The sequence below is a fragment of the Salvelinus fontinalis genome, chromosome 6, assembly GCF_029448725.1.
Source record: "Salvelinus fontinalis isolate EN_2023a chromosome 6, ASM2944872v1, whole genome shotgun sequence".
Taxonomy (NCBI): domain Eukaryota; kingdom Metazoa; phylum Chordata; class Actinopteri; order Salmoniformes; family Salmonidae; genus Salvelinus; species Salvelinus fontinalis.
This window is the reverse complement of record NC_074670.1, coordinates 45929092-45953935: the sequence shown is the minus strand read 5'-3', so window position 1 is coordinate 45953935 and position 24844 is coordinate 45929092. Positions and strand designations below refer to the sequence as shown.

At 43.4% G+C, this 24844-nt stretch overlaps 1 protein-coding gene across 2 annotated transcripts in view; it reads left to right on the top strand.

Annotated features, from left to right (window-relative positions):
• Window positions 1–13146, top strand: part of LOC129857906 (A disintegrin and metalloproteinase with thrombospondin motifs 2-like) — a 190343-nt gene extending 177197 nt beyond the window's left edge. For both annotated transcript variants that reach the window (XM_055926592.1, XM_055926591.1), the window contains 4 exons: window positions 18–225; window positions 416–545; window positions 712–804; window positions 5929–13146. In XM_055926592.1, the coding sequence (XP_055782567.1) occupies window positions 18–225; window positions 416–545; window positions 712–804; window positions 5929–7094 (1597 nt within the window). In that variant the 3' untranslated portion in view covers window positions 7095–13146. The remainder of the gene's footprint in view (window positions 1–17; window positions 226–415; window positions 546–711; window positions 805–5928) is intronic.
• The last annotated feature ends 11698 nt before the right edge of the window (window positions 13147–24844 follow it).

The following is a 24844-nucleotide window of genomic DNA, read 5'->3' as shown; positions in this document are numbered from 1 at the left end:
TCTCTTGTTCTTTGCAGCTGGGAGGATGGTCCGTGGGAGCCATGCAGTAAGACGTGCGGCAAAACAGGGTACCAGGTGAGGTCCGTTCGCTGTGTTCAGCCCTTAGACAGCGGCAACAAGCGCTCCATCCACAGCAAGTACTGCAATGACGACCGGCCTGAGGCACGCAGGCCCTGCAACAGAGAGCTCTGCCCTGCACAGTGGAGAGTAGGGCCCTGGTCACAGGTAAGGATGGAGGGCTGGGGTTAGAGGGGGGTTCTGGTGGATGAATACATAGGGGCTTATTATTTAGTGTGTATGCATGCAGATGTTTGGTATGGAGTTTGTGTGTGTGTAGGTGTGTGTGTTTATGATGTTGGAGGTTGTTGTGTATAGCCTATTCTCACACTCTTCTTCTATGCTCGTGTGACCACAGTGCTCGGTGACGTGTGCCAATGGGACGCAGCAGAGGCAGGCATTGTGTCACACGCGTGACAACACCATCGGTCTCTGCCTGGACAGCAAGCCAGACACCATCCGCATCTGTCGCCTGGCGCCATGTCCCAGTAAGTATTATGGCCTGGCCCCATTACGCTATACACAACCATTTTATTTTTAAGAAATCGGTGGCTTAAAGTCATTTAGTATAGGTAGTGGGGAGTATAAGTCTCTCCTGATGAACTCATACTCATTTTCCTCTCTGATATTATTCCCTCCTTTCTCAATCTCCAGGAGGCTCGTCGGACCTGAATAAGAACGGCAACATTCTGATCCAGTGGCTGTCCCGTCCTGACCCAGACTTGCCCTACCAGAGAAACAGCTCACGTAAAAAACCATCCCTTTATAGCTCTGGGCCCAACCTCCGGTGCATGGCGGTCCTGACCTGGACCTTGCCCTCTCTCTCTGTCCTCTTTACCCTGCAACAGGCCTGGGCTAGGGGCCCCGGGGGCAGGCTTACCCCCTGACCACCCCCCACCCCTCCCCCCGTGTCCGTGCCTGTGGCCGCGCCCGCGAGCGAGCGCCAGCTTTTCGCTTCTCTTTTGGGGCGTGTGTGTCTCTCTCTCTCTGTGTCTGAGACAGCTCTGATTGGGGGAGGTCTCTGGCTCCTGTGTGCTGATTGGTTGGTTGGTTCTCTCTTGCTCTGTCTCTCTCTTCTCTTATCTCTCTCTCTCCTTTGTGGAGCATTGTGTTGTAACCGCTGGCCAGTCGAAACTAAAAAGAAAAACATTTAAACATTGAAGAGAAGGTGGAAATGGAAAAAGACAAGCAGGTTTGATTGGCGGCTCTTAGTGGCATGGTTGAGCCAGTGAGTCATGAGAGGCCCCTCTGTTTGGCGGCCATGTTTTGCGCGAGCTAGTTGCGAGTCGTCATGGTTCACACTCCTGAGATGCGGGCGCAATTTTTTTTGTCACCGCGCCGTCATCGTTTGAGGGCGACAAGTGTGAAAATAACGAAAAGAAAAGAAAAAAACTAAGTTAAAAAAAGCTTTATTGTGAATGTGATCTTGTCACAATGAGGACATCTTTGCTAAAGTGCTCATCTCACATCCTGGTTCCATTCTAGAATGAGAACAAAGGTTTATCTCGTTCTAGGTCCCATTCTCAGACTGACAGAAATTCAGCACAGGGACAGGAGTTGACACAAACAAACACTTTTTAGGATTATTGTACACAGAGCTGTTGGGTGAAGAGGCCGAGAGTGAAGAAGAGTAAAAGGCTAATTAAAACAGGGTAGTTTTACCATGTGAGGTTGCTTCCCATTTCACCACCTCATCAACCATCCTCTTTGACTGTTATATTAAAGTTCAATAAATGCAGCTTATTTGTGCTTGCAAACTTTAAAACAAATACATCTATAAATATATTTGTATTTATATATATATATATATATACACATCTAAAATCTATATGAGTAACAATAATATAAATAATAATAATGTTTTACCATGAATAAGCTGTAGCTTATTTGCCTAATCCTACGGACTGCTATTGATCACTTCGATCCTTGACTGTTATGTGTATTTTTTATTGATTTTACATGAACACAGAAGTAAATATTTAAAAAGAGTACAGTTTTAGGGAGGAAAGGGGGTATAGACCTACATTATGCAGGACTTGGTCAGTTAGTTGCCTCTCCATTTTCTCAGATGGATAAGTGGTTTACTGTTGCTTGTTATTTTCTTTAGGGAAAGGATCACGTTTTTGTCATGCATGCATTTGCTTCCCTTAGCCGTTTGAGCTCATAGTGTGTGTGTGTGTGTGTGTGTGTGTGTGTGTGTGTGTGTGTGTGTGTGTGTGTGTGTGTGTGTGTGTGTGTGTGTGTGTGTGTGTGTGTGTGTGTGTGTGTGTGTGTGTGTGTGTGTGTGTGTGTGTGTGTGAGACTGTGTGTAAGACTGTGTGTGAGACTGTGTGTGAGACTGTGTGTGTGTGTGTGTGTATATGAGTGACTGTGTGTGTATGTTGATGCGTGTCTGTGCATGCTTGTGTGTGCGTGTGCGTATGTGAGCGTGTGTGTTCATGCAGGCTTCTCATAGACATACAACTCTGATACAGAAATACCTCATAGACCTTCATTTGAAAATCATCCAATTTTGTTTTTCCTTTTGTGATGAACAATAAACACATGAACAATGCCTTATCTTGGATTGAATGTAATGGCATTTATCTGTGAAAGAGATGGCTTTACTCATCAAAACATGTATTATTCACTTAGAGGCAGCTTCAAACCAACAAGCAAACTCACACGAAAACCATCAGAACCTACAACAACCATAGGGTTTGGAACTTGGTCTGACCACCGGCGTACGGTTTACAAAGGGCCAAGGGTATCGATCGACACACTGACGACGGCATCTAGAAAAACACTTCAGGCTTGTCATTGTATTGTGATCACATGTTTCTGCTGTGACTATGTAGCGAGCTATCTGAGGTTTCGTGCTGGAGTCGGACGGTAGGAGGCCAATGATGCCAGACCTTGCAGTGCGATACTGTACATAACATTGGTGTTGACTGTGTTTAATAATGTTCATGACTGTTATCTTCTTACTTATGGAAAAAAAAATATATATAATATTCTATACTATGGGTAACTGTTTCGTGGCTTCACTAGCCTGATGGGTGGGGCTGGCTGACGTTAGGCTGACGTTGGATTGACGTTGGATTGACGCCGGGGAAACATTCAGAAGAACTATGTGCACTGCGTCTATATGCACTTTGATTTATCAGGGAAAAATGTGTTGTTTTGTAAATGTTTCATATGACACTTAAACGTGCCATTCCAGTTTTTACATCATTCATCATGGATAATTCTGTATTTTATTTCTTCAACATCCAAATCTATGTATTAATTTATGTAATTTATTAATTTGACTTATTATCAATTGATGAACTAAACTGATTGATTGGTTGATTTCAAAGTAATGAAGTGTTTTACCAAAGTGACTGTGAACTTGTACCTTTCGATACAGTTTATTTATTTTTCTTAAGAAAATAACATATCTATATATATTGAGGAGGGAGTACATCTCATTGTTTCAGTTCCTGTCATTATCAACTGCAAAAGTTGTATAAATAAAAAAATATTTTAAAAAGCGCTCTCACTCTCTCCTCCTGAGTTTGTGATGGTTTGGCGTTGTGTGAGGAGAGCAGAACAAGCTTCCAGTGGAATTCAACTCACAGATTGATCCAACCTTACAAAGGCTTAAACATTGTCGAATAAAGTGATATCGCCATGAAAGTAATAAAGAAAGACTCAATTAAATAAGATCCACCCTCTTATCCTGCATTAGAAACATTTATATAGTGATATTGATGTAATAAATGGATGGTTCTAATCTGAAACTAATAAAGAAGACAGATGAGATGTCAGAAAATGTCCGTTTGGTCTGAAAGAGTCAGGTTACTGTTCCAGCACCACAACACAAGAGAGTCAGGTTACTGTTCCAGCACCACAACACAAGAGAGTCAGGTTAATTTTCCAGCACCACAAAAGAGAGCCCACACCACTCTTCTTCAGTTGCTATAGACTAATCTATCGACTCTGATGTCGAAGCTGCTTGGGTTTCCTTTTACTTCTTCTTCCTTCCTGCACTACCTGCTAATGGTCTGGCTTTACTACCTCTACTACTTTTCTCTGCACCGTGTGTAAACGTACAGTACCAGTCAAAGGTTTGGACACTCATTCAAGGGTTTTTCTTTATTTTTGCTATTTTTTACATTGTAGAATAATAGTGAAGACATCAAAACTATGAAATAACACATATGGAATCATGTAGTAACCAAAGTGTTACAAAAAAGTCGAAATATATTTTAGATTTTAGATTCTTCAAAGTAGCCTCCCTTTGTCTTGATGACAGCTTTGCACACTCGTGGCATTCTCTCAACCAGCTTCATGAGGGATGCTTTTCCAGCAGTATTGAAGGAGTTCCCACATATGCTGAGTACTTGTTGGCTGCTTTTTATTCACTCTGCGGTCCAACTCATCCCAAACCATCTCAATTGGGTTGAGGTCGGGTGATTGTGGAGGCCAGGTCATCTGATGCAGCACTCCATCACTCCCCTTGATCTAATTGCCCTTACACAGCCTAGAGGTGTGTTTTGTCCTGTTGATAAACCAATTATAGTCCCACTCAGTGCAAACCAGATGGGATGGCATATCGCTGCAGAATGCTGTGGTAGCCACGCTGGAAAAGTGTGCCTTGAATTCTAAATAAATCACAGACAGTGTCACCAGCAAAGCACCCCCAAACCATCACACCTCCTCCTCCATGCTTTACGGTGGGAGCCACACATGCAGAGATCATCCGTTCACCTTCTCTGTGTCTCACAAAGACACGGCGGTTGGAACCAAAAATCTCAAATTTGGACTCATCAGACCAAAGGACAAATTTCCACCGGTCTAATGTCCATTGCTCGTGTTTCTTGACCCAAGCAAGTCTCTTCTTCTTGTTGATGTCCTTTAGTAGTGGTTTCTTTGCAGAAATTTGACCACGAAGGCCTGATTCATGCAGTCTCCTCTGAACAGTTGATGTTGAGATGTATCTGTTGCTTGAACTCTGTGAAGCATTTATTTGGGCTACAATCTGAGGTGCAGTTAACTCTAATGAACATATCCTCTGCAGCAGAGGTAACTCTGGGTCTTCCTTTGTTGTGGCAGTCCTCATGAGAGCCAGTTTCATCATAGTGCTTGATGGTTTTTGCGACAGCACTTAAAGAAACTTTCAAAGTCCTTGAAATGTTCCGGATTGACTGACCTTCCTGTCTTAAAGTAATGATGGACTGTCATTTCTCTTTGCTTATTTGAGCTGTTCCTGCCATAATATGGACTTGGTATTTTACCAAATAAGGCTATCTTCTGTATACCACCCCTACCTTGTCACAATACAACTGATTGGCTCAAACGCATTAAGAAGGAAAGAAATTCCACAAATGAACTTTTAACAAGGCACACCTGTTAATTGAAATGCATTCCAGGTGACTACCTCATGAAGCTGCTTAAGAGAATGCCACGAGTGTGCAAAGCTGTCATCAAGGCAAAGGGTGGCTACTTTGAAGAATCTCAAATATAAAATATATCTTGATTTGTTTAACACTTTTTTGGTTACTACATGATTCCATATGTTATTTCGTAGTTTTGATGTCTTCACTTTTATTCTACAATGTAGAAGATAGTAAAAAAAAAAAGAAAAACCATTGAATGAGTAGATGTGTCCAAACTTTTGACTGGTACTGTACACACGCACACACACACAACACACAACACACAACACACACACACACACACACACACACACACACACACACACACACACACACACACACACACACACACACACACACACACACACACACACACACACACACACACACACACACACACACACACACACACACACACACAGCTCCATTTCCAGTCTGGCCCAGTCTCAACTCTTTGTTCTCTCGCCCACAGGCAAGCAGCGTTGTCATGGAGACAGGTCAATGTTCTGTCGCATGGAGGTGCTGATCCACTACTGTGCTCTACCGGGCTACAGGCGCATGTGCTGCAAGTCCTGCAGCAACGTGACCAACAGCAGCCTGACCACCAGTCTCCCTCCCCGGGTCACAGCTCGCCCGCTGCCTCGCCCCCTGCCTCGGCCTATGCCTTGGCCCAAGGACAACAACACCCCCCTTCAGCCCACGGCTCATCCAAGAAGTACAATGCATATACCTTATACCACGCCGCGCCCGATGAGCACAACACACACCTATACAACACCCCACCCATACTTCACCACATACCCCATCCCCATACACATGACCCCAGAGCACAGTGTGACCCCCAGAGACACAACCAGAAGTTACCCCTTCTTCACCCTCTCCACCAGCACCAACATATACACTACAACTCCCAGCAGCCTGTTCACTGACTCAAACGTTAACTTCACCTTTATCAGCAATGACACCACAGTGACCCCCATTCACAGCTATGACATAACAGGGGCAGAAACCACAACTCCCAGCAGCCCATACTACATGGATGATATCATAAAGCCAACTGAAACAAACTACTTTGAGGATGTGACATCGCCCAGCAGAACCATCCCATACACTGATGTCACAATGTCCAGCGGTGGTGATGTCATAATACCTAGTGCAACTGTGCCCTATGGCACTGATGTCACAATGCCCATTGGAACCATGCCTTATGATGATGACATCACAGTGATGATTCCTACAGTCCCCAGGGATGACATCATAGATATGACTACCCTTGATTGTCCAGAAATCACAGAATACGTATCTGTGAGCTCCATTGTTCCCACAACAACCACGGTAGGGCCAACAACAGAGTTAATGACAGAGCAAATGACAGCCAAGCCTCCCACAACAACAACAACCAAAAAACCCATTTGGCCGCTAAGCCGCCAGGAGGAGACCAGCGAAAATAACTCCATTGACGTTCTCTACAACCAGATCATCGGAGTAGACAATGTCATCTCCCAAAACAACCTGATCCCCAGACGGAGCCGGGTGTTCCTCCGGGAGAGAACACGGAACAAACGCATCCAGGAACTCCTGGAGGAGAAGAGGAACTTTCTGTTGAGGATGAAGCGGGCTCAGAGTGGTGCTGCTTGATGATGATAGACCTTCCTTCCTCCCTAACACTCCCTTGATTTCTCTTATAGAGATTTACCTACGTCTGCTAACAGACTGGAGTTATTATTTAACCCTTAACCTGCCTTGGTGCTCTCTATCAGGTACTGACCCATCACACACCCAGAGTCATGGTACAGACATACAGTACCAGTCAAAACTTTGGACACACCTACTCATTCAAGCGTTTTTCTATATTTTTTCGCTTTTCTAAATTGTAGAACAATAGTGAAGACATCAAAACTATGAAATAACACATATGGAATCATGTAGTAACCAAAAAAGTGTTAAAACAAATGAAAATATATATTAGATGATAGATTCTTCAAATTAGCCACCCTTTAACTTGATGACAGCTTTGCACACTCTTGGCATCTTCTCAACCAACTTCATGAGGTAGTCACCTGGAATGATTTTCCAACAGTCTTGAAGGAGTTCCCACATATGCTGAGTACATGTTGGCTGCTGATTTCCACCGGTCTAAGAAACTTTCAAAGTTCTTGACATTTTCAACATTGACTGACCTTCATGTCTTAAAGTTATGATGGGCTGTCGTTTCTCTTTGCTTATTTGAACTGTTCTTGCCATAATATGAACTTGGTCTTTTACCAAATAAGCTATCTTCTGTATACCACCCCTACCTTGTATTGGCTCAAATGCATTAATTGGCTCAAATGCATTAAGAAGTAAAGATATTCCACAAATTAACAAAAACACATGTCAATTCAAATCAAATTGTTTTTGTCACATGCGTCGAATACAACAGGTTTAGACCCTACAGTGAAATGCTTACTTACAAGCCCTTAACCAACAATGCAGTTTTAAGAAAAATCCCTAAAAAAATAAGAAATAAAAGTAACAAATAATTATTAAAGAGCAGCAGTAAAATAACAATAGTGAGGCTGTATACTGGGGGTACCGGTACAGAGTCAATGTGCGGGGGCACCAGTTAGTCGAGGTAATTGAGGTAATATGTACATGTAGGTAGAGTTAATAAAGTGGCGATGCATAGATAATAAACAAAGAGTAGCAGCAGTGTAAAAGAGAGGGGGTCATTTGAATAGTCGGGGAAGCCATTTGATTAGATGTTATGGCTTGGGGGTAGAAGCTGTTTAGAAGCTGTTAGTTTGCTGGTGATGTGGACACCATGGAACTTGAAACTCTCAACCTGCTCCAATACAGCCCCATCGATGAGAATTGGTGTGTGCTCAGTCCTCCTTTTCCTGTAGTCCACAATCATCTCCTTTGTCTTGATCACGTTGAGGGAGCGGTTGTTGTCCTGGCACCACATGGCCAGGTCTCTGACCTCCTCCCTATAGGCTATATTGTTGTTGTCGACAAATTGAATGATGGTGTTGGAGTCGTTCCTGGCCGTGCAGTCATGTGTGAACAGGGAGTACAGGAGGGGACTGAGCACGTACCCCTGAGGGGCCCCCGTGTTGAGGATGAACGCATGGCGGATGTGTTTTTACCTACGCTTTCCACCTGGGGGTGGCCCATCAGGAAGTCCAGGATCAAGTTGCAGAAGGAGGTGCTTAGTCCCAGGGTCCTTAGCTTAGTGATGAGCGTTGAGGGCACTATGGTGTTGAACACTGAGCTGTAGTCAATTAATAGCATTCTCACATACTGTAGGTGTTCCTTTTGTCCAGGTGTGAAAGAGCAGTGTGGAGTGCAATAGAGATTGCATTATCTGTGGATCTGTTGGGGCGGTATGCAAATTGGAGTGGGTCTACAGTTTCTGGGATAATGGTGTGGACGTGAGCCATGACCAGCCTTTCAAAGCACTTCATGGCTACAGACGTGAGTGTTATGGGTCGGTAGTCATTCAGGCAGCTTACCTTAGTGTTCTAGCGCACAGGGACTATAGTGGTCTGCTTGAAACATGTTGGTATTGCAGACTCAGACAGGGAGAAATTGAAAATGTCAGTGAAGACACTTGCCAGTTGTTCAGCACATGCTCGGAGTACACGTCCTGGTAATTCGTCTGGCCCTGCGGCCTTGTGAATGTTGACCTGTTCAAAGGTCTTCCTCACATCGGCTATGGAGAGTGTGATCACACAGTATGGGGACGCCGTCATCGATGCTCTTATTGATGAAGCCAGTGATTGATGTGGTGTACTCCTCAGTGCCAGCGTAAAAATCCCTGAACATATTCCAGTCTGAGCTAGCAAAACAGTATTGTAGCTTAGCATCTGCTTCATCTGAACACTTAATTATTGACCGAGTCAGTGCTTCCTGCTTTAGTTTTTGTTTGTAAGCAGGAATCAGGAGGATAGAATTATGGTCAGATTTGACAAATGGAGGGTGAGGGAGAGCTTTGTACGCATCTCTGTGTGTGGAGTAAAGGTGGTCTAGAGTGTTTTCCCTCTGGTTGCACATTTAACATGCTGGTAGAAATTAGGTCAAACGGATTTAAGTTTCCCTGCATTAAAGTCCCCGGCCACTAGGAGCGCCGCCTCTGGATGAGCATTTTTCTGTTTGCTCATGGTCGTATACAGCTCATTGAGTGCAGTCTTAGTGCCAGCATTGGTTTGTGGTGGTAAATAGACAGCTACAAAGAATATAGATACTCTCTCTTGGTAGATAGTGTGGTCTACAGTTTATCATGAGATACTCTACCTCGGGCGACAAAACGTCGAGAATTCCTTAGATATCGTGCACCAGGTGTTGTTTACAAATATACATAGACCGCCACCCCTTGTCTTACCAGAGGCTGCTGTTCTATCCTGCCGATACAGTGTGTAACCCATCAGCTGTATGTTATTCATGTCGTCGTTCAGCCACGACTCAGTGAAACAGTTTTTAATGTCCCGTTGGTAGGATATACATTCTTGTAGTTCGTCCACTTTATTATCCAGTGATTGTACGTTGGCCAATAGTACCGATGACCACTCGTCACCAGATCCGTACAAGGCACCCCGATCTCCTTCCGCGATATCTCCGTCTTTTTCTCCTGCGAATGACGGGGATGAGGGCCTCGTCGGTTATCTGGAGTAAATCCCTCTCGTTCAACTCATTAAAGAAAAATTCTTCATCCAGTTCAAGGTGAGTAATCGTTGTTCTGTTGTCCAGAAGCTCTTTTCGGTCATAAGAGGCAGTAGCAGCAATATTATGTACAAAATAAGTTACAAACAATGTGAAAAAAATAATAATTGCACGGTTGGTTAAGAGCCCAATTAAACGGCAGCCATACCCTTCAGCGCCATTACACAAATGCATTCCAGGTGAGTACCTCATGAAGCTGGTTGAGAGAATGCCAAGAGTGTGCAAAGCTGTCAAGGCAAAGGGTGGCTACTTTAAAGAATCTCAAATATAAATCATATTTTGATTTGTTTAACACTTATTTGGTTACTACATGATTCCATGTGTTATTTCATAGTTTTGATGCATTCACTTTTATTCTACAATGTAGAAAATAGTAAAAATTAATAACAACCCTTGAATGTGTGGTAAGGTTGGACCCAGGTGCAGAGAAGAGCCCAAACAAGGAATCAGTGGTTAGGGATAAATATAATATTTTACTGAGATACGGTAACCACAGGATCACAGTACACACAAAAACAACAAACACTAAGTCTCGATAACTCACTCAGGAAACAACCGCACACAGTAAACAATTCAAGCTTCTGCAAAGGACCACAGAAAACACACCTCTTTTAACAGGGACACAAGCTTGAAATAATAGGACACACCTGAGTCCAATAAAAGCCTCTAGGGCGGTCTCTGCCGCCCTCTGGTGCCAGGAGGAACCATGACAGAATGAGTAGGTGTGTCCGTACTTTTGACTGGTACTGTACACACTGACCTATTTGTTTGCACACACACACAGAAACACACACACCATAAAGACAGACAGGAATACAGTCGCATGGCAGGATAGAACAAAAACCAAAGCCAGATGGTTTACACAGTTGTTTTAAATAAAACAAAGTCCCTTTAGGATACAGATCTGAAACACTTTCCGATCCAATGCGGAGGTCTGGTTGTAAGGCTGAGAGCAAAGCCAGATGTGATATGGACCGTACATCCTCTTGGACCCGCACATTAACAAGGACAACTTTTATCTATCCAAACCTCCCCCAGTGTGTTTAAGAGCAAGGCACATACAGTAAAGATGTATTTCCCTTTCATAAGCAGCACACTCCTGGATAATCTCAGGGCGTGAATAGTTGGATATTCAGACCATTCAATTCAATGAGTTAAGTTTCATTTCAATGAAGTCTTATCCCCAGCAGCACTTAAGGACCATGTAAGCTCATCCCAAACAGATCTGACTCACCATGTTAGATTACAGCCTATTACTGCAGTTGATATATCTTTAAGTCACACAGACATGAATACCACTCTGGTCCCATATAATGAGACATATTAGATAGCAAGTGTCCCTATGTGTCTGTGTCCAGGGGTACGTCCCAAATGGCACCCGATAGGCCCTGGTGCAAAGTAGTGTGTTATAAAGGGAGTAGGCTGCCATTTGGGACGCAACCTAGAGCTTTCTGAATCAAGAGTACTATACAGGGCAGACAGACACTCTGCGCTGGAGGTTTGGAGATATAAAAACCGAGTATGCCACATCAAAACACCAGGGCTCCATCTCAATAGTTTAAAGTGTCTTACTCTCCTTTCGGCTCCTTAACGTGATAACGAGCTGGAATGGTGAAAGCACATACCTGGTGGTGATCCACCGTCGTGCATACACATCCCCTGTTTTTCCCCCCCTTCAGATCAGCGCAGACGAAGGAAAGGAGATAAGGAGAAGAAGCCACATTTTCGACTGTAAAGATGAACCCCCCCCCGAGTATCTCACATCCCCCAGAATATTCCTTCTCCTGGTTGTGTTAAAACAATGGAAGCTAGTGGTTTAGCGTTGTGCTGCCAATGTCCATGCGTCATCTATGTCAGACTCTATTCACATGCTTCTTTCTGCTGCTTCTCAGAGAGAGTCAATGAGTAAGAACTCTGGGGGACTTATGGAGGGCCATTGCTGACAACTCTGTTGGATTATATTGGTGCTCTATTGAATTGTATGTAATTTTTACAAAACGAGGACACATCTCTCTGGTAATATACAGTGTCATATGCAGTAGGGGTTAATATGAATTTAATTGAGGGAAATCCGTCATCACGAGCAGGTCTTTGAGTTGAAATGGTCAGCGGTGGTGCAATGCTTTTATCCTTGTTGGTGGTGGTGAAAGCAATGCCCCCTAAAGAGTCACAGGAACCTTATCAATTCACTTGTGTGTATTATATTTTCAAAGAGCCCCCCCAAAAATCCAAAAATATAAATAACTATTTGTATCTACCGCATAACAATAGAAGCTTTCAGGGCCAGCTGTCTTGTTTTTATTGTATTTTATTTCGAACAGTTGTCTTATTATCGGCGCAAAAGCACCTAGGAATCTCTCTGTACGATATCTGTACATATGAATCAGAACTCAATGTTGAATATTTATTGACGTTCCAGTGCCTGTGGTATTTTGCACATCGGGTGTTGCGCGATGCTCCTGTTCTAATGTCTACAATGAGTCTCTCGCTTCTTTTCGCTCTCATTCTCTCCTCACCGACCACTAGAGGGAAGCAGAATAGCACATGCAGTAAGTATCTACACACCGTATACTGGCTTCTGCTTTGAGTCAAAGCACCTCTTCACCTCTCTGCCTACTTCTCTCTCTCTCTATCGACAGTACTTGTGCTGTGTTCTGCAGTTAATTATGTTAACACATTGTTCTATAGAATATGTATGCATAGGAGATCAGCTCTTACACTGGCATTGCTTTGAATAACACCATAAACCCTTCAGACACGGCTTATAGACAGAAGTGCACACTCTCACACACACACACACACACACACACACATACACACACTGTAAACACAAACACATAAACACATGCTCACACTCTTTCCCTCGCCGTAATGTTGCCTAAACACAGAGAACACCTACATTCAGCTCCCGATCTCTCTCTCCGTCACAGCCGCAGTGCTTTGTCTCATAGCAACCTTCTTTCTGTACATGAGTTCCTCTCTCTAACTAATCCCATTTGTTGGGTGGGTGGGTGGGTGGGTCAGTGGGTGGCTGGGTGTGTGTATGTGCGTGCGTATGAGGTCTATCCTTGTATATAATGTAGGTCACGGATGTGTCAGGATGGAGTGTGACAGGAAGAACTACAACTATGACAGGGTTTGGAGATCAAAGGAGAGAGCCTTGTTGACTAGGGCTGTAAAACACGGCTGTTTATGATGGAGAATTTGTGATATTTTCCATGCATTCCCATTCAGAATGGAACATTGTAACCTTGACTTTAAGACCCAGGTGGGCGACTCGGAAGAATGAGGACAGCTAAAGGGGTGGGTGGATGACACATTTTGGTATTGTTAACAAATTCTATGATTTACACACACACACACACACACACACACACACACACACACACACACACACACACACACACACACACACACACACACACACACACACACACACACACACACACACACACACACACACTCCCTGCCACCCCCCCATACCGCAAATAGAGTTGACTTCATATAAGTGAATTAATTGTCCCCACAGCCCCAGCAGTGGTTCCTCTAATCTCTCTCATCCTGATCGTATCACCACTTGCTGTACAGGAATGAATTAATGAATGAATGAATTACATTTTATTTTTGTGTCAAATTGCAAGTTGGCAACCAGTCCCTTATGGGATTAATTGACACATAAACAAACATTACAATCATTCACTATGGAATTAAATTACAATTATTCTTCTGGCGTTGTCTGCATTGCGCATCACATAAAGGGTGTAAAAATAATATTAAAAATACATAATAGTAAATAAGATTATCTGAACAATAATTACATCCCTAGAGCAGTAAAATGATATACATACATACATACATACACACTGCATATATACACATACATACATACATACATACATACATACATACATACATACATACATACATACATACATACATACATACATACATACATACCAACCATATACAGACAAATAAATACAGAAAAAAAAGTTGTAATTTCTTTTTTTGAGTAATTTTTTGGTGCTTTGACACATCCAAATAATGAAATAAAAATGTATCCTGAAGGTAGGACGGTTTGAAAAAGACTGAATTCCTATTGTTGTTTCTGTGCAATTCAAAAACAATTTAGGCTTCTGGAAAATGTATGTTTTTGTCTGTGGTTTTTTGACTAAGCTGGTTCAAATTGACAGACAAGAATGTTTGTTTCACCCCCAAATAACTCAGAGCCCAGTTCCATGAAACACAACGGGGTTGGTTTTGTCACAGTTTCATAGAAAAGCGATTTGGTAAGTGGCATCCTGCTGGTAGACCTCAATAGCTCACCACATGTAGGTCACTCTGCCACAGACAACAGATTGACTCCTTTCCTCTCCTCTCCCCAAACACCTTTCCTCCTCTATTAGCAGCGGAAAACATATTTGCTTTTTATAATGCTAATATAAGTCTGACCATTTTCATTTTGACTTCAATATGCTGTTCCTAAGCATTTCAAATATAGCAGTCAGATGTTGCCATGTTTCAGTGATTATTGTATTTATTTTGTTCCTGTTCTGAATTGAATGTCTGTTCCGGTTTGATCACGGAGGATATATCTGAACATGTTGTTGTTGAGAACAGCCAGTATTGTACGTTTGAGTCAGTGTGTACGTCTCTCCTGTGCTGCCTCCTGTTCATAAGGGCTAAATGAACTAGCATGTGGCTTGCTCCTCACACTGTGCTGACAGCACGTGTCTCAGCGTCTTTATTATGGCCATATCCGTCTCTAACCATCTCTGTGTGTGTGTGTGTGTGTGTGTGTGTGTGTGTGTGTGTGTGTGTGTGTGTGTGTGTGTGTGTGTGTGTGTGTGTGTGTGTGTGTGTGTGTGTGTGTGTGTGTGTGTGTGTGTGTGTGTGTGTGTGTGTGTGTGTGTGTGCGTGCGTGCGTGCGTGCGTGCGTGCGTGCGTGCGTGCGTGAGTGTGTGTGTGTGCATCTAATATGAATCAGAGTGAGGCACTCACTAGCTGCTGTCTCTTATGACTACTCACATTAGAGTCTAAAAAAAGCAAGGGATCTTTTTTTAGAGATGGGATGTCAAGATGGAGTATAAGTAATCTCTTCATAAGCACGCACGCGCGCACACACACACACCATTACATTAAGTGTTTATGTGCCTAAGGGTGAGGCTGCACCACCACTAATCATTTCCTATGACATCCTGACCCCCACCCAGCCATTGCATTGCAGTTATCGCAAACAAACACCAACACTCTGCCCTGCTCCTCAAAGAACGCTGCCTGCACTGACAAGGTGGTCTTTCTCTCGTTCTCCCTCCCTTCTATGTGTGAATGACCAGTTGAGGACATTGCCTTCTTCTGTTTCCTCATCTCTCAGAGAAACTAGATTTCCTTGAAACCCAGTGATGTCTGCCAGGCATGGCTTCAGAGAATAAATGATTGGTGTTATGATGTGATTTAACCAGGGCTGCTCAGGTCGTACACTCAGCTCTGTTGCATAAGCACTGGGAAGTTGGTTGAGGGTCCTGAGACAGAATTAACTGTTTTTATAGTTCTGTCCATTTTGCCATTGTTGTATTGGATACACATACCGAGAGTGACTTGGCCTCTGATGAAGTGTCCTGTGATCATATAGCTACCAGATTTCTCTATGAATCATCACACACACACACATCATTTAATTGTATAGATCACCTAGAACACTATACAAAGTTCATATACACCGAATGTACAAAACATTAGGAACACCTACCTAAAATTGAGTGGCACCCCCTTTTGCCCTCAGAACAGCCTGAATTTGTCGGGGGGTGGACCACAAGGTGTCGAAAGCGTTCCACAGGGATGTTGGCCCATGTTGACTCCAATGCTTTCCACATTTGTGTCAAGTTAGCTGGATGTCTTTTGGGTGGTGGACCACTCTTGATACACACAGGAAACTGTTGAGCATTAAAAACCAAGCAGCGTTGCAGTTCTTGACACACTCAAACTGGTGCGCCTGGAACCTACTACCATACCCCGTTCAAAGGCACTTGACTCTTTTGTCCTGTCCATTCACCCTCTGAACGGCACATATACACAATCCAGGTATCAATTGTTTCAAGGCTTAAAAATCATTCTTTAACCCGTCTCCTCCTCTTCATCTACACTGATTGAAGTGGATTTAACAGGTGACATCAATAAGGGATCATAGCTTTCCCCTGGATTCACCTGGTCAGTCTATGTCATGGAAAGAGGAGGTGTTCCTAATGTTTTGTACACTCACTGTACGTAATGGTTCATATTGTTGTTGATGTGAATTGGGTCAAGATGTTCAGAAGAGGGTGTAGTAGGTTTAAAGTGGTACCTCTGAATATTCAAAGCTGTTTCCCAACTCGTCAACAGCTCTTTGATGGGAGCAGCTGAACAGGGTAAAATAGACCCCCCATCTCCATCTCTATTCATTGTTGGACTAAAAGAGCAGAAGGACGGGAATAGAGCACTCAGCCCAACAGGACACACACACACACACACACATAAGGCCAACCTCACACATTATGGCATCAGTAACATTATCAGAGATATTGAGGCTACATTCTACCACATACTACCGTACCACTTTATAGGGGTTCTATGTTTTAGCAAGAAACTTTGTATCAGATAAGCATTGGTCTAGTATACCAGCTTTATTCCATACTGGAGCCAATTATAGCCTGGTAATGAACAGGGGTAGATTTAGACTTTTTCTGTTTTCACAACTCTCAATCTGTTCCCCATTCCTACTTCTGCTCTTTTGGAACTTCCCCACTTCACTTCTATTTATATTTTTCTCAATCTCTTCATCTACCTCCATCTCTTTCTGTCTCTATCCATCAACACAAGAATCCATTGACAGTGCTCGGGGATAGGAAATGGATGATGATGCTATATTTAGAATCAGGGAAGGAGGGCAGAATGAGGGAGCAAATGAGAGAGAGAGAGGGAGGAGACACATCTACATTCTACTGCTGCCTCAGGACAGGCACAGTCGGAAACAGAACTACAGAGCGCACGCTGAGACGGGCATCACTCGTTCTCTTTTTTTGAAGACACAGATCTTATCTGCACAGACATTCACACATTCTACCTAAGAGTTGACGGGAGAAACCTGGATATACACTACAGTAGCAAAGAACGGAGAAAGAGGAAGAGGCTTGGATATACACTGTACAACTCCTACTACCGGTGAGTCTGCAAGACAGTGGTGCCGAAGACCATTACAATAACCTACAGTTATAACTGGTGTATTAGAATATAGACATGATGCTAATCAGGGTTGGGTTGGTTATATTTGAAATGTAATAAGTTACAGTTACTAGTTACCTGTCCAAAATTGTAATCAGTAACACAACTTTTGGATTACCCAAACTCAGAAACATAATATGATTACTTTTGGATTACTTTCTCCTTAAAAAGGCATTCAAAGAAGAGAAAAAAAGGATCCAGCTGTCAAATGCATTTGGTGGGTCATCATAGTTGTCTCTGACTCCCTCAGGTGTAACAAACTTAAACTTCCTCCTTTTTTTCAATACTGAACTGAATGTCACTGAGAAAATAGCAATCCAAGAAGTAATCATCTAGTTTTTCAAAAGTATATGTAATCTGATTACAATATTTTCGCTGGTAACGTAACCGATTACAGTTACAGGTCATTTTTAATTTGTAATCAGATTACATGTAACTGATTACATGTAATCAGTTACCCCCCAACCCTGTTGCTATATATGTTTTCTGTGTATAGTAACAATGCTAGTACGGTTCTGAATCACTGTATACCAAATAGGTGTGGTTCTATATTTAGCAGCCGTTCCACCTTGAGGGATAGAGGGAGAGGCTGGCTTTTAGGGTTTGGCTGGAGCTATTTTTGTCATTGAGGTCCGGACTGAAATACTCTGCAGGCTGCAGTCAGGGCTGAAACAATATGGGTTCCATAAGAAAATATAGATTTGAGTGTGTAGTTCTGTATAGTTCTGGGTGACTGGTTTGGTATTTATGGTATTTACACTGAATAAAAACATTTACACAACATGCAACAATTTCAAAGAGTTTACTGAGTTGCAGTTCATATGAAGAAATCATTCAATTTGGCCCTGATTTATGGATTTCACATAACTGGGAATACAGATATGCGTCTGTTGGTCACAGAACCTTAAAAAAAGGTAGGGGCGTGGATCAGAAAACCAGTCAGAGTCTGGTGTGATCACCATTTGCCTGATGCAACACGACATCTTCTTCACAATCAGGCTGTTGAATGTGGCCTGTGAAATGTGGTCCCACTTCTTTCAATGGCTGTGCAAAGTTGCTGGACATTGCAGAAACTGGAACACGCTGTTGTACAGGTCGATCCAGAGCATGGGTGACATGTCTGGTGAGTATGAAGGAAGAAATGTGACATTTTCAGCAGTTGTGGTACAGATTCTCGAGACATGGGCCCATGCATTATCATGCTGAAACATGAGGTGAGGGCGATGGATGAATGGCACGGCAAAGGGCCTCAGGATCTTGTCACGGCATCTCTGTGCATTCAAATTGCCATTGATAAAATGCAGTTGTGTTCATTGTCCGTAGCTTATGCCTGCCCATACCATAACCCCCCCCCCCCCCCCCCCCCCCCCGCAACCATAGGGCACTCTGTTCATAACGTGACATCGGTAAACGGCTTGCCCACACAATGCCATCTTCCCGGTACAGTTGAAACCGAGATTCATTCATTCTCCAGTGTGCCAGTGGCCATTGAAGGTGAGCATTTGCCCACTGAAGTCGGTTACGACGCCAAACTGCAGTCAGGTCAAGACCCTGGTGAGGTTGACGAGCACGCAGATGAGCTTCCCCGAGATGGTTTCTGACAGTGTGTGCAGAAATTCTTCGGAGGTGCAAACCCACAGTTTCATCAGTTGTCCAGCTGTTTGCTCTCAGACGATTCCGCAGGTGAAGAACTCGGATGTGGAGGTCCTGGGCTGGCGTGGTTACACGTGATCTGCAGTTGTGAGGCCGGTTGGACGTACAGCCACATTCTCTAAAACGGCGTTGGAGAGAGCTTATGGTAAAGAAATGAACATGACATTATCTGGAAAAAGCTCTGGTGGACATTCCTTCAGTCACATACCAATTGTGTGACAAAACATTTTAGAGTGGCCTTTTATTGTCCCCAGCACAAGTTGCACCTCTGTAATTATCATGCTGTTTAATCAGCTTCCGGGTATGCCACACCTGTCAGGTGAATGGATTATCTTGGCAAAGGAGAAATGCCCACTAACAACATTTGAGAGAAATACATTTTTGTGCATATGGAACATTTCTGGGATCTTTTATTTCAGCTCATGAAACATGGGACCAACACTTTACATGTTGCATTTATATTTTTGTTCTGTGTATATACCAGTGTGTTTACATAGCTATGTTTCTCATGGACACGGTGTGTTTGTCTTACGGTCATATTTACACAACTCCTCCTGAGCAAACAGAGAGGAGAGCAGGGATTTGTGTAAAGAAATTGGAGTAGGGGAGACGTGGCTCTTTGTGGCTTAGGTTACCAGGTATAGAATGGTGTTGATGTGGTTCTGTGGGGACCGTTGAAAGGAGCAGTTATGAAATATGATTCATCAGAGTATTTAATAAGATACCATTTCCCAAATGTCAGACCCTGCGTTCATGAGGACAAAGTCACTCAGATATGATTCAAACATTACCTCTTGCTGACAGACGTCTGTCTCTTTCTGTCCCAGCAGCCATGCGTCCTAGATCCAAACTCCTGTCCCAGAAGAGGAGACTACAGCTTCCCACCATCAGAGAGGGCTACGAGGACCTAGTCAGAGACATGAACCAGTTGAATCAGATTAACCAGTCCAACACCCTCCACTCTGCCCAGCCTACCACTCACCCAGGGCCCTGCCCACACACTCTCTCCTCAGAGGACTACCTGCTGTCCATATGCCACCTGGCTCACCCCACCTCCCTTCCCACCAATGACATCATCAACCCTTGCCAGCAGGACTCGCTGCACCACAGGCCGAGGCTGCTGCGGAACGCTGTGCAAGATGAAAACTCTCAAAAGACCACTGCACTTTGTCACAAGGAAAAGGCTCATGGTAAGGACAGGGTGGAGCCTGGGATGTACTCTGACCTCATTACTGTGTGCGGAGGACAGGAGAAAGATTCCAACTGCAGCAGGCCTGCGTTTGGTCGCCATGGTGCGTCAGACCCTTTAGAATTCCTGTACAGCAGCCCCACTCACTCCACCTGTCAATCAGGGAATGGGAGGCAGTGATTGGGTTTGAGGAGACACTGGGCGGTGTCTGAGGGCCAGTCCTGCCCACGGGCACACAGTTAACCCCGCTCTTGCCCCTCTGACCTCCAGCAGCAACGTAAGAGCAGCTGTCCTAAGTTCAGTGATACAGCCACCCCATGACTGTGCCCCCTCTCTCTCTTACCTCACCACACAGCCTTCACAGACATGCACACCTACACAGGACTCTGCAGAACAGCTACAGGCTAGGATAAGTAGCCCGTTAAACAAAGAAAACGAGGGGAAGGAAGAGAGAGGGAAAGAGAGGAAGGAGGAGAGAAAAAGGGAGAGGTCCACGGTCAAACATTCCCTGATCTCTCAGTGGATGTCAGATTGTCCCGGTTCCTGGATGGAGGCCCGTGTACGAGCTTGCATTCTGCCCACCATCGCAGATATGTAAAGCCACCAGAACCACATCAACAGTCCATAGACCGTTGATGTGGATATGACAGGATATGTACAATGACACGACAGTTTCACTATGACAGTAGATACCTGCTGAAATGTTTTTTGTTTGTTTAAAAAAAAAAAAGTTTAATTGAATATCCGAAACATGCAATATATTTGCAGTGAAGCCGCTCAACAACTACATCATACCAGTCATCCAACAGACTCCCATTCAGAGCGACACACAGAAGCATCCAGGGTCAATGCCCTGCTCGAAGGCATGTTGACAGATCTCCCACCAGGCCAGAAAACATGAACCTGAACCCTCCAACATCCCCCCACAGTTCCCCAATAGCTGTCCCTCAACCATTCGAGACCCCTCCCACAGTCCCCCGCAAGAAAAAAGACAGATACCTGCTGAATTGACACGGCAGCAAATATAGATACTGATCTATGACAAATGTCACTGAACTATACACTGAGTGTACAAAACATTAGGAACACCTTCCTAATATTGAGTTACACCCACTTTTGCCCTCAGAACAGCCTCAATTCTTTGGGGCATGGACTCTACATGATGCCAAAATAACTGAATTGATTAAAAAAAACATGGTTTTCATACATTGTCTGTCATTATTATTAACCTGTGACCCTTTACAGAGGCATGATAACTTGTTTTTGTGCACATTAAACACCAGAAACCCAATATTCCATGAAGTCTGTTGTTTCTTCTGGTTTCCACGGCAACTGCTGAGGGATTCCGAAGAGGTAAATGGAGGCATCTTGATTCTGAGTGTGAAGAAGGAACCAGCACAAACAAATATCCTGGATAAACCAACCAACAGACAAGAAGTCTGTTACCCTCTGTTAAAAGGTCACAAACTGCACTGTTGGTTAAGGGCTTGTAGGTAAGCATTTCACGGTAAAGTCTACACTTGTTGTATTTGGCGCATGTGGCAAATAAAGTTTGATTTGATTTGATTTGAAAAGGGCACAAAAATCATTTGGATGAGGTTATTCCAGATTAAGGCCTAGGGGCTCTATTCATTCTGTATCACTGAAGCGTTACAGATTGTGGAATAGAAATATAAAGGTAATTTCCGATTAAGCCGACATACACTGAGTATAAAAAACATTAGGAACACCTTCCTAATATTGAGTTGCACTCCCCTTTTGCCCTCAGAACAGCCTCAATTTTTTGGGGCATGGGCTCTACAGGATGTCAAAAGCATTCCACATGGATGCTGGCCCATGTTGACTCCAATGCTTTCCACAGTTGTGTCAAGTTCTGGATACAGACAGGAAACTGTTGAGTTTGAAAAACCCAGCAGCATTGCAGTTCTAAATAAGGCTTACATGAGATTTCTCTTATCTCTCTATTCAATTCTTACAGCAGAAATTCAGCTTTTGAAAATCACAAGGCGAATTGGTGAATAAGTGGGACACTATTTGCCTTTTGTCTTCTGTAACCTCTTTCGACATCTATCCAACATATTAACTTGTAACGACCGTCGTAATCCTCCTCGTCTGAGGAGGAGCAAGGATCGGACCAAAGCGCAGTGTGGTTTGAATGCATACTTTAATTATTTAAACGAAGATGAAAAACACTTCACAAAATACAAAACAATGTGAACAAACAAACGAAAACAGTACCGTGTGGCGAACAAACACAGACACGGCAACAATCACCCACCAACAAACAGTGAGAACAGCCTACCTAAATATGGTTCCCAATCAGAGACAACGTAAAACACCTGCCTCTGATTGAGAACCATATCAGGCTAGTTAGACAACCCTAAACCAAACATAGAAACACATAACATAGAATGCCCACCCAGCTCACGTCCTGACCAACTAAACAAAGACTGAACAAAGGAAATAAGGTCAGGAACGTGACATAACCCAACAAATGATACATTTCTGAAAATCCTCAAGATGTGTCCTAATGACACACACAAAAGATATTTGATCTCATATCTACAGGAGGCATGGCTAGAGCTGTGAAGGTCATGAAGTTTTGTCAGCCAGTTATTGTCATGCAAAAGACTGCCAGACTCACGTTAATTGACCATTAATGAACATAAACTCATTTAGCGCCTTTGGAACGTTACGTTTTAAAAAGTCTAATAAATCAATTGAATATACACCATCAGAGGCGATTTTAGCATGTAAAAAAAAGTGGGATGCATGCCAGCAAAGCCACTACACAACACTAAACAATATATTAATTGCACTTTAACGTTGACAAACGGTGCCCACAATCTGTTAGGGCCTACATAAAGCTGTCCCAACAGCAGTCCCAACACCTTACCACTGCTACACCTGGCTATCAGCGGAGCCTTGTCTGGCAGCGAAACAGTTCATTCAGCCTAATTTACTTGCTTTAAAAAAAACATAGCTTATGTGGCTGACTTGCTTAAACAAATGTGGTTTCTAATGACAATTGAGATGTACAAACTACGGCATAAGGGGATGGCAAGCGGATAAGAGGCAAACCGTAATTTCGATTAAGACATTAATGGGCAAGTGTAACGGGTGAGTGACTGGTTGCCGGGAAGTCAGGCGCAGGAGAGTAGAGATGGGTGATAACAGGAGAACTTTAATATTCACCCTGGCTAAAAGGCACAGGCGAGGCAGCACAAAGCACAACCACGGTAACATGAACCGGATTAAACAAAACAAACAAACCTAGGTTTGAAACAAACCTAGCGCAAGCCAGCCTGTAGCGTAATACCCTACACAAAGAACAATTGCACGCACAGACATGGGGGAAACAGCGGGTAATATACATTTAGTCTGATGAGGGAATGTGAACCAGGTGTGCGGGAAAACAAGACAAAACAAATGGAAAATTAAAGGTGGAGCGGCGATGGCTAGAAGACCAGTAACGATAACCGCCGAACGCCGTCCGAACAAGGAGAGGGACCGACTTCGGCGGAAGTCGTGACAGCGAGCTAGGACAGACGTAGTCAATATAACTATTTGTTTAGCACTTTTGAAATGTACAGTGACAGAATTCAGAACATGGGCCATTCGTACAATATTCTCCCTGTACACAAGTCAGAACCGTAGGATAAATGAAGGGGGCATACAAGCAGACAATGAAAGCTGACACAAAATACACTTAGTATTACTTTCTTAGCTATAGTATACATATCTCCCTGGTATATTACATCATTTATGTAGTAGCTTACAATACATCTTCGGACTCACCTTGTTGTGCTTACTTGAACAGGAAGGTGGTGCGGTGGTCCTTTGCGGGAAAATTTTGTCATTATATTCTGGCATTTTTTTATATATCTTTTTATTTTATTTCACCTTTATTTAACCAGGTAGGCTAGTTGAGAACAAGTTTTCATTTGCAACTGCGACCTGGCCAAGATAAACGCATAGCAATTCGACACATACAACAATACAGAGTTACACATGGAATAAACAAAACATAGTCAATAATACAGTAGAACAAAAGAAAACAAAAAGTCTATATACAGTGAGTGCAAATAAGGTAAGATGAGGGATTTAAGGCAATAAATAGGCCATGGTGGCGAAGTAATTACAATATAGCAATTAAACACTGGAATGGTAGATGTGCAGAAGATGAATGTGCAAGTAGAGATACTGGGGTGCAAAGGAGCAAGATAAATAAATACATACTGTATGGGGATGAGGTAGGTAGATAGATGGGCTGTTTACAGATAGATGGGCTATGTACAGGTGCAGTGATCTGTGAGCTGCTCTGACAGCTGGTGCTTAAAGCTAGTGAGGGAGATATGAGTCTCCAGCTTCAGAGATTCTTGCAGTTCGTTCCAGTCATTGGCAGCAGAGAACTGGAAGGAAAGACGACCAAAGGAGGAATTGGCTTTGGGGGTGACCAGAGAGATATACCTGCTGGAGCGCGTGCTACGAGTGGGTGCTGCTATGGTGATTAGTGAGCTGAGATAAGGCGGTGCTTTACCTAGCAGAGACTTGTAGATAACCTGTAGCCAGTGGGTTTGGCGACGAG